The sequence below is a fragment of the Cavia porcellus genome, unplaced genomic scaffold, assembly GCF_034190915.1.
Source record: "Cavia porcellus strain 051 isolate PalLab524CR breed Dunkin Hartley unplaced genomic scaffold, mCavPor4.1 scaffold_3, whole genome shotgun sequence".
Classification (NCBI taxonomy): domain Eukaryota; kingdom Metazoa; phylum Chordata; class Mammalia; order Rodentia; family Caviidae; genus Cavia; species Cavia porcellus.
Window position 1 is genome coordinate 85,671,085 of NW_026947486.1, and position 15,374 is coordinate 85,686,458.

A 15,374-nucleotide genomic window follows, 5' to 3' on the forward strand; every position below is an offset into this window, starting at 1 on the left:
AGTGACTAATGGCTGGGTATTGTATATGCACCACAATTACTGTGGGATGCCTCATGTAATAGGTGGGATGAGGTGCGATAGCAGGTCATTTCATCCTGCTACTCCAAATGGCGCACAGTTTTAAACTAAAAAATATTTATTTTTCGTGTCATCCCTTGAATATTTTTGGAGAATGGTTGATCAGGGTTAAGTGAAGGTGCAGAAAGTTAAACTGTGGATAAAGGGGAACTGCTATCTAGATTTGAACACTAGTATGTTGGTTCTGTTTTAATATATGTTGTTTACTCTGTGAATGTGACTGCTCAGTTTTCAGTAAGGAAAAACAAGCTGTTGCTGCTGGGTAGGTCCCCTCAAAAGAAAAATAGTGATTGTGAGATGATGTAAAATGCATGCTTCTGCTTTATTTTCTAAAGCTGTTATAAGGGCAGTTCTTCTGTAGTAGTTGTAACGAATTAGTACATGTAAAAAGACCTCAAAGTTTTCTTTGAAAACTAGGTGAGAGCTCCACCTTGTGATCTTTGAGCATATTTTTTAAAAAAATTAATAACCCGAAGTAGCCCAGAAACGACATGGGGATTTTTTTGCATTTGAAACTCATGCTTTTATTTGAGTATTACTTATTATAGTTTTAGGCTTCTCAGTTTAGGTCAGTTGGTTTTAAGCACTTTGAAGGCAAGAATTTCATGGTGTCCCAGTGAGGGAGCAGATTAAATGCAATTATAGATATTTAAAATAAAAATGATACATTTTCAGCACTTTATATAGATTAAAGTTTATATTCTTTAAGAATTCCCAGTGATGCAGTCCTGTAATACCAGAACTGTAGGAGGCAGAGGCAGGAGGGTCTTAAGTTTCAGTGCACCTTGGGCAAATTAGTGTAAGAACTTGTCTCAAAAAAAAAATTGTGTCTGGGATATAGATCAGTATGAAAGCCCTGAGTTCAATCAACAGTACTGCATGCCACACACACAACGAAACCCAATGTCAGCTTAAACATTGTTTTACCACCTTGCTTTTAAATTACAAGGTAGCCTTAATATTTATCATTTTTATTGTTGTGATACACTATTTTAGTAGCAGCTTAGTTATTTGATGATTAAAATAGTAAAAATTCACAATATACATGCATATTACTTTTTGCATTTAATAATACTAGGTGTCCCTAGAGGTGTCTTCTAATGGAGTCAATGTTTTCATGTTTTTTTTTAATATAGGCAGTTACATAAGGTCAAGGATCACTGCTCTATTGTTTCATTTACTAGGTTTCCAGTGCCTAGCACTGTGCTTGACACATGGTCGTCGATACTTTAATGGGTTGGGTGAATTTTTAGAATAGAAAGTTGTCTAGCTCAAGATATTTTACTCTGTGTCAGACCCTCATATAATATGTTTTGAGAGATTCCCATCCCAGATTTTGCTTTTGTGTTTGCCTTGGTTCTTAATGATCAATTTCCTAGGTAGGTATAGTGGCATATGCCTGTAATCCTAGCACTTGGGAAGCTGAGGCAGGAGGATTGCCACAAGTTCAAGACCAAGCCTGAACCATATAGCAAGAACTTATCTTAGAAACAAAACAAAACAACAACAATTATACCCTATTGTCAAATTCCCGTTAGTACAAGTAGGATGTTCATTATCTTAATAGTTCAGATTTTGAAAGTTTTTGTACTTTATCTTAGCCAAAAGGTCAAGAAGTGATTAATTTTTGGAGTTTTTTGGAGTTTAGCATACTTGTGTGGACTTTATTGGTTAAGTGCTCCTGTTCTGAAATTGAAGTGCTCCAAAATTTGAAACTTTTAGGCATTGTGTTGGTGCTCAGAAAGTTTTAGATATCAGGGAATTTTGGGTTTGAGTATTAGGGATGTTTAATCTGTGTAGTCTGTGCTATGCAAAATAAATTAACTAGATAGACTCCTTATACACTAAAAATTAATTCTATGATATTTAGGGGAATGTAGTATGTTACATAATATTTAGTGCTTTCTGCTTTTCAGAGCTGGTACACTTTTTACATTCTTCACTGGTGATTCCTTAATACACTATATTTATTAAACATCTTTTGTTTTCATTGTTTATTTGGCATAGAGTCTCACTATGTATGTTCAGGCTGGCTAGTGCATAGCGCAGGCTGGCTTTGAACTCAAGGCAGTCTCCCTGCCTCAGCCCCCTGAGTTCTGTGGTTACAGGTGTGTGTCACCATACCCACACTATGAGATCTTCAAAGTCTGCTGAAAAGCTGTGTTGCAAGAAAACAGTAAGTTTAGCTGAGATTTTTTTGGGGGGGGTGGTGGCTGCTGGGGATGAAACCCCAGCTAAACCCATGTGTTGTCACCGAGCTATACCCGCTAGCCCTTGCAAATTTGGTTTTTGTGAATTGTTTAGGGAGGTAAACAGAAACAGTGGCACTCACATGACCATATTTTATTTCCATATGCTATTTGGATGACTATATCTATGATCTGTGCCTTCCAGCTCTCTTTTAAAAACAAAATGACTTATAAAATCTGTTAGGATTTTAGGAGACAAGTATCCTTTATATGATAAGCCTCAGAACTCTTGTATATTACTTATATGTTGCTTAAGTTATAAAAATAAAGACAGTGTAAGATTTAGTAGTCTTGGAGGGAAACAATCCTGTGACAGTAATTTAGGGCAAGGAGACAAACATAGCAACAGTTATATCTAAATATTTTACAGTGTGAGTACCTGTCAGAAAAAAAGGATAAATTCAAATTGGTAATGTATGTAATTCTTGATTATCCAGGGTTTAACTTATGGATTATTCATTTTTATTTTCTCCCATTACATCCTTGGTTACTTTGCTATTTGTAGGTGTTTTTGTGTACCGAGAATTGAACTTAGGGCCTGGCACTTGCTGGGCAGGCACTTGTGCCACTGCGGTATATTCTTGGCCCTCATGAAGTATTTTTATAAGCAAAAAGTTATTTTTGTTTTATCTTTAGTAAGCCAAGGAATGTACTCACTGTTTTGAACCTTACTATGTTTAATTGTATGTGTGTGTCTGTCTCTTTTTTTTTCTTTTCTCTTCTCTTTCTCTTTCTCTCTTTCTTTCTTTCTGAGACAGGGTCTCACTATGCAGTTCAGGCTGGCCTTAGGCTCACTTTGTAGCCCATGCTGGTCTTGAATTCGCAGTGATCCTCCTGTCTCAGTCTCCCAAGTGCTGGGATTATGGGAGTGTGCCACCACACCAGGCTCTAGTGACCATTTCTGATGTGTTAAAATACATCTAAAGAGATTTAAAATTAATGAAAAAATTGAACACATCTCTTTCTCTCTCCCTTCTTCCTTTCCTTTTCATCCATTTTGCTGGGGGTGGAACACAGGGTCTTTGTACTGAGCTATATCCCCAGCTCTTTTTATTTTGCACTGTGAGAAAGGGTCTCACTGAGCTCCCCAGGGCAGACCTAAATTTGAGATTCTCTTGCCTCACCCTACAAAGTGCTGGAATTTCACACATACACCGTCATGCTCAAGGCTTGAATCATTGTTTTCTTGTATGATGTCCTCTCTTGGCTGATATAATCAGATTTCATCAGTATGTTATATTTTAGCATTTATTCTTACTTGCTTCCCTCTCTGCTCCTCTCCCCTCCCTTCCTCCTCCTCTTTTTCTCTCGCTCTTCTTTCTCTTCTTCTCTTTCTCTTTCTCTTTCTTTTTCTCTTTGAGACAGAATTTCATCACACAGTTCAGGCTGGCCTCAAACTTGCAGAGATACTCCTGCTTCAGCCTCCCAAGTGCTGGGATTACAGACTACTTTTTTTCTTTAGGTGGCTGCCAAGTGGTATACTAGACTTTTTTGGGGACTTAAAAAATACACATAAGACAGAAAATTATAGTCTGATGTGGTGACATGTGACATGCCTATAGAACTAGCACTTGGGAGGCTGAGGTAGGAAGATAGCAAGTTTTAGGTCAGATTGGGCTATATAACAAGTCCAGGCCAGCCTGGACTACATAGTGAGGCCCCTTCCATTTCTTTAAAAGTAGCTTCAAACCTTAGCTTTGTGTTTCCATTTTGTTATAAACTGGTCATTTGGTTTTAATTTATTATTCTCTCATTTAGTAAATGTATCTTTGACCTTTAGGGTTAGAAATACCTTTTGTGTGGATAGATCTGCAATCACTTGTTCACAAGTAGCATTATACTGTCCACGTTACTCTCCCTGTATGCTGGGACTAGAGCCCAGAGCTTCATACATGCTAAGCAACATATGACATTATTTGTGTTAAAATTAATGGTAAGTTCCTGGAGGGGAGTAGATCAGGTCTAACTTTTTTCCTTTTAACACAGCGTGCTATTATTATGAAGGGGTTGATTATTACTCCTCAAGGATAGAACAACCTGTTTTTAACATATTTAAAATTATATCTTGTTTTTATTAGCTCCTTTTAACCATATCTGCAGACCATCAGCAAAAAACTATACATTTTCAGACATTTCCGCTTTTGGGGTATTATTATTATTGTAGAACTGTAAGAGATCTAACAAATGTATGTCTAGAGAAACAATCAAATGCAAGAGGAAGAACTCCTTATTTACTAAAATGTATTAATAGATACTGGAAAATTAGGCCTTAGTGTGTGGATGTTCCTTTGCAATGTTTTTGATATGTCAACATGTCGTTTTCTCTTTTTAAAGGAATTGTCTTTCTTAGAAGAAAGAAACAATATACCATTTTACTCACGTAAATATATGAGTATATTTCTGATATTGGAGTGTTCCAGAAGATGATAAAGAAATGATAGCAGCTCCAGAAATACCAACTGATTTTAATCTACTACAGTAAGTAATTTATATTGTGGTAAATTTTACCTTTTTTGCTACAAAATGGAAATTAGTAGCTACTTAAATTTATTTCTGTTTGAGAAAATCTAATATGTATAATAGTATGTATTTTTTGAAGCAGTTTTTCAATGTTGATTAGGCTTTGTAGCAGTTAATATTCCATATTATTTTGTGGTATGATTTTTGTATAGTGTGTAATTTATTATTTTTTGATGAGTCATTTAAAATCTATTCTTGCTTTTTAATAGTATTTTTTGAGGGTGCACCATGAAATTCTTAAAAATTAAATGTTCCCATTAGTGGAGAATATATACCATGCATCAATGTTCAGGATATAATGACAGATTTCTGTTACTAAACCAAATGATGATAGGATAAAACAATTCTGTCTAGGACAGTAAGATACACAGTCCATAACTTCTACAAATACATACTGGTCAACAAAGTGATTTCATCATAGATATGATTTTTACTCCTGTCTTGAAAGCTATCTGCATTCCTTAACTTTTATTCTGTTTATTTCTTAGATTGTAATGTACTAAGGAATTTGAACTATTATATCTATGTAACAGTAGTTTTCATACTAAACCCAAGTTTTGTGAGGTGCCTCAGTAGAAAGCGGTCCTTTAGGGGCTGGGGATTTAGCTCAGTGGCATAAGCGCCTGCCTTGCAAGCATGTGGTTGTGAGTTCGATCCCTGGTACCGGTTTAAAAAAAAAAAAGTGGTACTTTAAACTGTCTACAGATACATTTAATTTTATTAACACTCACTCACTCACTGAAATATGTATACATTTTGTTGTTAGGTTCTTTTTGAAACTTTATTTGAAAAGTTTAGTTGCTAAAAATTTTGAGCATCATAGATAGACTGTACATAATGACAATCAGTGTCAGTTTCAAATGGCATGGAAATTTTCATATTTTTAATAATTTTGGAGTTTGAGTCTACTGAGGTATTATCAATATTCAAAAATATATATGTATATATTATAAGAATTGAACTCAGAGCCCCAGGTATGGTATGGAAATGTGTTCTACCATTGAGCCCCATTTTTAACCTTCAAAGTATAATTTTCTTAATGTGATTCCCATGCTAGTGTATGTGTATTTTTTTAGTTTGTTTTTGCTGGTGTTACTGGAGATTGAAACCAAGGCCTTTTGTTATTTACATATAAATAATGCAGGTTGCTTATTACTGTTTTATTATAGCCCCAGCCCTTTTATTAATTTTCAAATTTTGAAACTGCTTCTTGCTAAATTGCCCAGGATGGGCTCTGGGGTTTCCATCCTTCTGCCTTAACCTCCCAGAGTACTGAGTTTACAGACTTGTCTCCATCATACCTGGTTCTTTTTTAAGCTTCTTGAGGAAATTTGTTTTTCTTTTCATTTGAGTACATATGATAACTGAGAATGAAATTAAACTTTGGCTTAGTTAGTCTAAAAGTATCCAAGACTACATGCCAGGAGATAGCTCAGTGGCATGGCACCTATCTGGCAAGTGCAAGGTACTGAGTTTGATTCCTGGTACTAAGAATAAAAAATAAAAATAAAATTATCCAAGACATTGTTTTCCCAAAGTAGCACTTTTGGTAAGAATTGCACGTATTCCAAGTCTTTGTAAATTTGAGTATTACCTTTGATAAAATACCAAGTGTCTCCTGTATATAAGATGCTGTATTGACTCTGTGAGAAATTAAATTAGATCTTTCTGCCTTTATGAGCTCTTACTTTATTTTGTCTTACTTATTTCTTTGTAGCATTGGCAATCAAAACCAATGATGCTCTACTACTGAGCAACACCCTCGCTCTTTTTATTTATTGTGAAACAGTGTCTTGCTGGATTGTCCAAGCTGGCCTTGAACCAGTCATCCTCCTGTCTTAGTCTCCTGAGTATCTGAAATAAGCTCATATTTTAAGAGAAGATAATACATTTCTTTACTGTATTGAGATTATATACTATTAAAAAGCTCACATCATAGATTAGATTAACTTACAATATCTTGATTAATTAGGAACTGAAATAAGATAGTAGATAAAAGAGAATTGATGTTCTGGGGTAGAATAAATCTAGAATTTGGCTAAGAATATGGAATTGGTAAGGGTAGTTAAGACTTATGGCAGTACTTTTTTCTGACTGAGAGTTATTTTATAGCTTTGTTCTGATTTTTCACTTCAGTTTTTTTCCCCAGAAGGTTTTAGAGTTAGTAATCAAACTTAGTACCTCATTTTTGTAGTTGGGATAGCCTAGAGATTTAAGAGTATAACTGAGGCTTTGATTACCTTGTGGCCCTTGGAATATCATGAAAATTGGTGACTATTCACAAATTTGTAACAGTTACTGGGCTAAGTGACTGGGTATGATACAAGTGTTTTGGGAAGGTCAAAATATTTATGCACCAAGATTTTTTTATTGTTAATTCATTTTTTATTTTAAAGAAAAAAATGACACAAAATTTCAAAACAAGATCATAGGAGAGTAACAATGGTTAGTATATTGTGTATTATCTTCAAAGTAGTTGCTCATATTACAAGATCCAGGCATGAAAACTTGATCTAACAATATAGATGCAAACCTTTTCAATGAACTAATAGCAATGAGTAGTGTAACTATCTTATTAATTATTTTGTGTATTTAGTTTTCCTTTTCCATTCTTTCTTTTCTCCTTTCCCCATCTCACTATCTTTTCTTTTTAACAGTTTCTCCCATTTCACAATATCTGTTGTACATTTTGGTTCTTACTTTTTTAGGGGCTGGGAATTTAGCTCAGTGGTTCAGCACCTGCATGGCAAGTTTGAGACCCTCAGTTTGATTCCTGGTAACCAAAAAGAAAAAAAAAAAAAAAAAGAAAAAAGAAGCAAACAACTATTGCTCATTGCTCACAAATGTACTGCCTTCCAACACCATCCCACCAAGACATTTAAAAGCATTTGAAATTTTTTTTTGGCTAGTTTATATAGACACATGAGAAGAATATTGATACCAAGACTTTTTAAAATGTAGCAGGCATAAATTTCAGTGCATAAACTCTGAGAAATGGTATTTATTACAAGCTTTTTCCTCATCATGATAGGACATAGTTAGGATTCCCACTATCTTCAGTAGTGTTTAAATTATTTTGTAGGTAAGTGCTATAACTAGTAATTTTTTCCTGCCAACATCACAACCATTACTTTCCATTTATGAAGTATTTGTATTTCACAGCCTCTGGACAACTGGTGTTATTGTGGCAATAAGAAATCTAGATTGACAAAACTAGCTTTATAAAGATAGCTATTCCATTGGATTCCATTTATTTTAAGCAAAAGTGGAATTATGTTTACATATTTGGTGGGGTAAAATATTTGTCCATTATGGATGATGCCCAATTCTAAAACCCAGTGTGACTCAAATACCAATGTAAGTAGACCATGCTTTTAAGTGTTTAAGTGTGGCTATGTTACTATTTAGATACACCCATGTTTATACATGTGGAAAAGATCACACATATTTATTTAAATCACTGTTTCCTTATGTCTGAGAAAATCAAAATTATACAAAGGTTCAATATATTTTTTTTTTGGTACCAGGGATCAAACTAATGACCTCACACTTGCCAGACAGGTGCTTACACCACTGAGGTAAATTCCTGGCTCAAAGATTCAATTTTTACAAATAAAGATTTACACTTTGTGTTTTAGAGATTTTATTATTACTGATGTTTACACATTATATATGAGCACACTGAGATACATTCACTTGCACAAGATGAGTTATTTAGTGCTAAAACTGGTTGTTCCTCTTTACTACCACTTAAAGGAGTTTATCTGTATTTAACACACTTTTTCAAATGATGCATAGTTTCTTAAAATGTTGTATACATACCCTTTCAGAAATGCATGTTTCATATAGTGATTCACACATAAATTTCTAAATGATTTTTGAGTGAGGTAGGAGAGGTCAGCAGATGAATAATAGTTCTAAAATTCTCTAAAAAATATCCAATTCTGAGTGTTACAATTATTTCCATTAAGTGCAGTGTCTTTGCTGTTACATTTTGGGAAAGCATTTAATTTTAATGCTACTATTAAGTTTTATAGTAAGTTAACCTGCCATTTTAGAAAATGTTTCATAAATAAAAAACTCTGTCTTACGTTTCTAAGGATGGTCTTAAAGGTTTGCTCATTTTTTTTCAGGGAGTCAGAAACGCATTTTTCTTCTGACACAGATTTTGAGGACATTGAAGGAAAAAACCAAAAGCAAGGGAAAGGCAAAGTATGTACCAAATATGTGATTATTCCAAAAATTGTGTGTTTGTGACAGAGAGAGAGAGAGAGAGAGAGAGAGAGAGAGAGAGAGAGAGAGAGAGAGAATTTTATCTTTTAAAAATGGCTTGTTTTGGGGACTGATTGGTATGTTTATAAAACATGTATTGCTCTGCTTTATATTTTGGGAAAAACAGCTATAGAGCTACTCTGTCTTAGAGCAAAAAATTGGGCTGGGCATGGTGGTGCACACCTGTAATCCCAACAGTTGGGAGTCTGAAGCAGAAAGATCACCTCAAGTTCAAGGTCAGTTTGTGTTACATAGTGAACTCAAGGCCAGCCTGAACTATACATTGAGATTATGTCTCAAAAAAGGTACCATATAATTAATTTAAGTCTTTAGTGGGTAATGCATAATAATCATTTTACACTTTATGAGTAACACTAAGTATAATAACTAACAAAGTATAATGACTAACAAAGTTAAGTTTCTCAATCAAATGCAAGTTCAGTGTATGAGTGGCTATAAAAGAGCTATAGATTGTTTTGGAATGTACATTTGACCCTGCATTCATGTCCAGACATTCCTCATTTAAAGACCAAGCTCTGTTACTGCCATTAAGTTGTTAAATGAATTGATTGCAAAGTGAGGAATTGTATATTATACGTATATTTCAGTACTTCAATACAAAGGAAACTCCAACTTGATGACTTTGCTCTTATTTGCATAGCACTTACATGCAGTACTATAATGTATAACAGAACGTAAAACCATAGTACTGTCATGTACAGTACAGTCTTGAGAAATTATACTGAATTAAAAGAAGTCCACTGTACAAAAAAGACACTAAGGCTCTGTAAACAAGATGGATAGAATTGCACCCCAAAAAAGGACAGGTTGTAAATCCTAAAACAGTTGTTAAAGATAGATCATTAAAGCAAGGAATATATGCGCGTTTGACTCTATTCATGTAATATATTGTTCAAAACATGACTTGTTTTTGTTAAGCATTTTTCCCAACATGAATTTTTGGTTTATATTTTTTTCATGACATACATTGAAAAAAGTCTAAAAATAAGAGGGACTTTTCTCATAACTTGTCACTCAGGTAGTTTTTGATGAACATACTTCTATGTATCTATAAAACTGTGTACTATGTATCTATAAAACTGTGTATAGAGTTTTACTTGATGTAATCATGCCATGCAAAGTGTATGAAGTACAGCTCAAAAATGCAGTAGTGTATTGTCAGTAACTTTCCCAATAGTGAATATACCTCTAAATTTTAATGGTGGCACAACATCACATTTTATGTATAGAACATAATTTATTTACCTAACCCATGGAATATTTCTTAGGGTGCTTATAATTCATAAGTTTGTAATCTTTAGGTTGGCTAAGTTTCTTGAGTAGATGTGAGAGAGATGGACAAAAAGAATCGAATGGGATCATTAACCTATGACTGTCCAAAATAAATATATCCATAATACAGTTGTTCATTAGAAGATTGTGTTTTTTAAATGATTCTGCCTTTGATTTAATATACAATTCAGGATAAGATCTTTCATGTTATCTGAGTAGAGGAGTCTGTAAAGATTTTTATTTTCTGGGTAGTGCATGGGAGTGGAACCCAGGGCCTCTCACATGTGATGAACGTGTTCCTGATCACTGTTGCCACATTTTCACCCTCTCTATAAAGTTTTTGTGATGCAATTTGGTTAACTTTGTATAGCCACTGCTGTGAATGAGGTGTTAGGGCTCAGATCAGGAGCTTATAATAGCAACTGTTTTAGTACTTTACTATGTATGTACTACAAAATATGCTAATTTATGTTATTTAATATTTGAACAGCTCAGTGAATTAGAAAACTTCCTTATATTATAGGAAGTTTAGGAAACTTAGATCAGGAAAAGCTCAGTGGTTAGAGTATTTGACTTGAGGTCAGGGCTCTAAATCTACTACCTTCTAAATTAATTTTTTGTTTAGATATTTTTTTCTCTGTAAGGCTGTACCCACATTAGAATATTTACTTCTTATTGTTTCCATGTATTACCACTCCTTGTACATATACTTGCTCTAGCACAGCATATCCATTGAGCTATTTTAATTGTACTAATTAGTTTTTCGTATTGACAGAATATTGAGACTTATGATAAATTGCAAATACATAGCACTGTGTTAACATTATGTACTCTTTAGAGTCTGTTCTTTGTAAAAATCTTAAAACATTATCTACAGAATACTTTTTACTTGGTACAAAAGCCTTTCATTCTGTAATCAGTAATTTCTTAGTTTCACAAAGACTGAATTTCGTTAACACAATAAACTAATAGGCAGTGTCTTTGAGGTATTAGTAAGGGGTTTAAAAGTAACTGAAGTGTAGAGTGATTGAGACTTGATGAAAGAGGAAGGATTGTCTATGGAGTAATGTACAGATTTTCATAGGCTATCAGTGGAAAGAAATTTTGCAGATGTATTAGATCAGGGGTATACAAAATATAGCTGGTTTTTGTAGTGTACACAAACTAAGGAGTATGTAACAAAGATGGTATGTGGGCCACAAAGTCTAAAACTTTTTTTTTTATCTGATAATTTACAGAACATTAGCTTACCTTTATTGAGTAAATCATTAAAATGTGTAGATCTAAAAGACATTGGAAATACCCCAAATCCGGAGGATAAAAGAACTATTTCTCTAAAAATTTTAATTTAGCATTGACATTTAAAAAATTTATGCTGCTGGGGATTGGACCCAGGGGCTTCATTCATACTAAGTAAGTGCTCTATCACTGAATTACATTCTCATCTAGTCCTTTTTAAATTTTGAGACAGCATCTTCTAAGTTCTCCAGGATGGCCTTGAGTTTGTAATCCTGCCATATTATCCTGAGGGATTACAATATGCACCACTCAGAGTCCATGCAAGCTAGGCAAGCACTGTGCAGTAGAGCTACATTTCCAGCCCTGTTGTTTTTCTTTAACCCTGTATAAAAGCTGTGGGAATATTTTATAACTGAGTTATGCAGGTAACCTTTTCATTGATTGATGAAGCTCCTACTGCCATTACTGAAAATTTCTTCATAATGGGATTTTATTTCCACAGCGTTCATTAATTGAATTTTCATAATTGTTGGAGAGAAAGCCCAGGACAAGAATGAGGTTCATAGGCCTATTTAGAGTGATCAGAATTACTCATTTATAGCATTGCATTTAGTAAAAACATTGAAAAATATAAATTGCTTACTTAATACATTTGTTAGTCTTGCTGCCCATTTCACACTTCACCCCAGAGCAGCATAAGGGACTATTATAAACCTTGGATATAGTCACCTTGTTGTACTATTTTCTAGGAATTTCTCTAGTTATACATTAGGTGTCTTTTTGCAGTGATTTGCAAACCTTGTTGATACTTTAAGGGTTTTAATGTGATTTCATATAATTTTCAAAATTGGTTCTTTCTGGAAATTGTTTCAAATCCAGTCTTTGCAGCAGATTTAGATTCAAATAACATTTATTGAGCTGTTTACTGTATATTTTCTCATTTTCATTGATAATAACATTTTCTGATATTAGATGCTATGTATATTGCTTACAAATACTTTGTTTTCATTATCACAGCACGACTTTGAGGAAGATATAATTTTATCCTCTACTTTAAAAATTAGAAAAACAAAATCTCTGAAGCATAGTGGTTAAGTAACTTGCCCAAGGTTACTCAGCTAATAGGAATAGAAATTTTGACCTACACAGTCTGACTGCTGCTGTGCTTCTAATAATTATAATGTAATGTGGGTTTTATTGTAGTGTAAATGAAAAAAAGCCACAAACTGTCACAATCATAAATTTCCTGTGTTGTTAAATAGCATCATATAGGTCAAGTTTATGTTATGTTACACTTGCTATCCTGTCAGTTGCTTCTATAGTAGCTTTGTTTTAAGCTCTCAAAGATAGTGATACAATTTAACCAATTTATATTTTTAATGCAGACTTGTAAAAAAGGCAAAAAGGGCCCAGGAGAAAAGAGCAAGGGTGGAAATGGAGGAGGGAAACCTCCTTCTGGTCCAAACCGAATGAATGGTCATCACCAACAGAATGGAGTGGAAAACATGATGTTATTTGAAGTTGTTAAAATGGGCAAGAGTGCTATGCAGGTAATATTTGTTGAGTTCATTCAGTTTGTGTCTTTCAAACTACGGGTATAGCCTTGTTATTTTTTACTGTGTTTTAAAAATAATACTACTTATTATAAAATATGCTACTTAAAAACTAGTCAGGAAGCTGTCCTTTTGAATATAAGATTTTTAAAAAAATTTTCAAGAGTGGAAGACTTTGTTGAGAGAAAGAAAGCTTTTGTCTGTGTGGAACACAAAGGGGCCCAGAAAGTGGGTTGCCCTGAATATAATATCTTTAAGCTGTGCTTTGTCATTTTCTGCTGCTTTTTTATCTTGATGGCATAAGATAAAAATTATTTGGTTGAAGCATATACTAATCTAAGCCCTGGCAATGTTTTCAATTTCTCCTGAGATTATATAGTTGATATAAAACTATGAAGTTCTTTGACTATGTAGAATTCTTGGAAATCTCTCCTCTATGAATTGAACTATTTTTAGTCACTATCATCTATTAAAATGTTTATATTTGTGCTTGATTTATAGCAGAAGAGTAAAACTTTGGATGCATATCCATGTCAAATTATCCTAATTATGTTTCTTTTACATTATTTTATGCAAGTAGGTATACTTAGGCTTTACATAGTTAGCCAAGTCCATAAGGTTTTCAAATTTATTGACTAATATACTTAAAAATAACTATATTTTTTGCTTGCTTGCTTTGCTGGGTACAAGCTGTCTTCTCATATCAGTTTCCTGTATAACTGGCACTACAGGCATGCACCACAGTGCCCAACTAGGAACATACTATGTTATAGAGATGAGGCCTTACTATGTTGCCCAAGCTGGTCTTGAATTTGTGGACTCAAGTAATGTCTCTTGTCTCAGTCTCCCCCAATAGTTAGGACTATGGATGTGTGCCCCTGTAACTGGCTTAAATTTTTATTTAATCTGTAAAAACTAAAGAGAATAGTTTTTCTTCATTGAATTAACATCAGTCAATAGATGTTAAAGAATAGTTTTCTGACACCTAGTGTTTTTAGGCTTTTTGTTACTAGTAAATGAAATGCAGAATTTGTAAAAATAAAATTATGTGCTTTTGTAAAATATCAATTTGGTTTGATAGAGAACAATTTCTTATGTAAAATCTAAAAATAATAGCCATTTGAACTTCTGTCAGTTTTACAGAGCAAGGAATTTATGTACATATGTAGGTTTTTTTGAGACAGGATGTTGCTCTGCAGTTCAGGCTGCACTTGAACTGACTTTGTAGCCCAGGCTGGCCAGGAAAGTTGCAGCTATCCTCCTGCCTCGGCATTATAGGCATGTACCCCTGTACTCCCAAAGCAAGGGGTTTAATAGACAGCAAATTCATAGCATTTTAATTTACCTTTATTTATCCATCCACTAAAGTTTGCTTCTCTACAGTTGTGATTAGTGTTGACTTTCCCTCTGTCTCTGTTTCTTCAGTCTCTGTGTCTCTGTCTCTCTTTCGTTCTGTCGGTCTCTGTCTGTGTCTGTCTGTCTGTCTGTCTGTCTGTCTGTCTGTCTCTCTCTCTCTCTCTCTCTCTCTGTCTCTCTCCTTTTTGAGCCGTGGTTTCAGTATGCAGTACAGGCTGGCCTTGAATTCACTTATATCCAAGGCTGCCCTTGAACTTGTAGCAATCCTCCTGCTTCAGCTTCCTGAGTGCTGGGATTATAAGTGGTGCCTGGCCCATCATTTAATTTTTTAAATGATCATTTTGAGTACACATTTGGCTTTTGCCAGCAAATTTCAAGGTCTGATGAGTATCTTTCTGGTTCATGGACTGCCTCCTTTCATTGTAATCTGCATGGTTGAAGGTACAAAGTCTGGGATCTTTTGAGCACTAATCCCATTCTTGAGGGCTTTACCTTCATGACCTGATCACCTTCCAAAAGCTCCACTTCTTATACTACCATATTGGTGTTTAGGGTTTAATATACTAAGTTTGGGAAGAGTGATAACAACCACCAGAAATTTCAACATATAGATAGCCACAGCTAATTAGGCTATTCTATTTTTGTCTATTCTGTAGGGGTTTTGTTGAACTTTCTGGCTCAGGAAAAATTTTAATAGAATACAGTGAAGATTTTAGCTTTATATTTTTTGTGTTTAAAGTGTTTAAAGAAATCATTTTCATATCTTTGTGGTTTTTTTAGTTCTGCATTAAGATCGTGCATCTGTACCATACAT

At 34.2% G+C, this 15,374-nt stretch overlaps 1 protein-coding gene across 9 annotated transcripts in view; it reads left to right on the forward strand.

The window, feature by feature from the left end:
- The window catches only part of Stag2 (STAG2 cohesin complex component), a 171,269-nt gene that overhangs the window by 45,509 nt on the left and 110,386 nt on the right, over window positions 1–15,374 (forward strand). For all 9 annotated transcript variants that reach the window (XM_063246369.1, XM_063246372.1, XM_063246373.1 and 6 more), the window contains exons 2-4: window positions 4,662–4,805; window positions 8,981–9,059; window positions 13,037–13,201. In XM_063246369.1, the coding sequence (XP_063102439.1) occupies window positions 4,762–4,805; window positions 8,981–9,059; window positions 13,037–13,201 (288 nt within the window). In that variant the 5' untranslated portion in view covers window positions 4,662–4,761. The remainder of the gene's footprint in view (window positions 1–4,661; window positions 4,806–8,980; window positions 9,060–13,036; window positions 13,202–15,374) is intronic.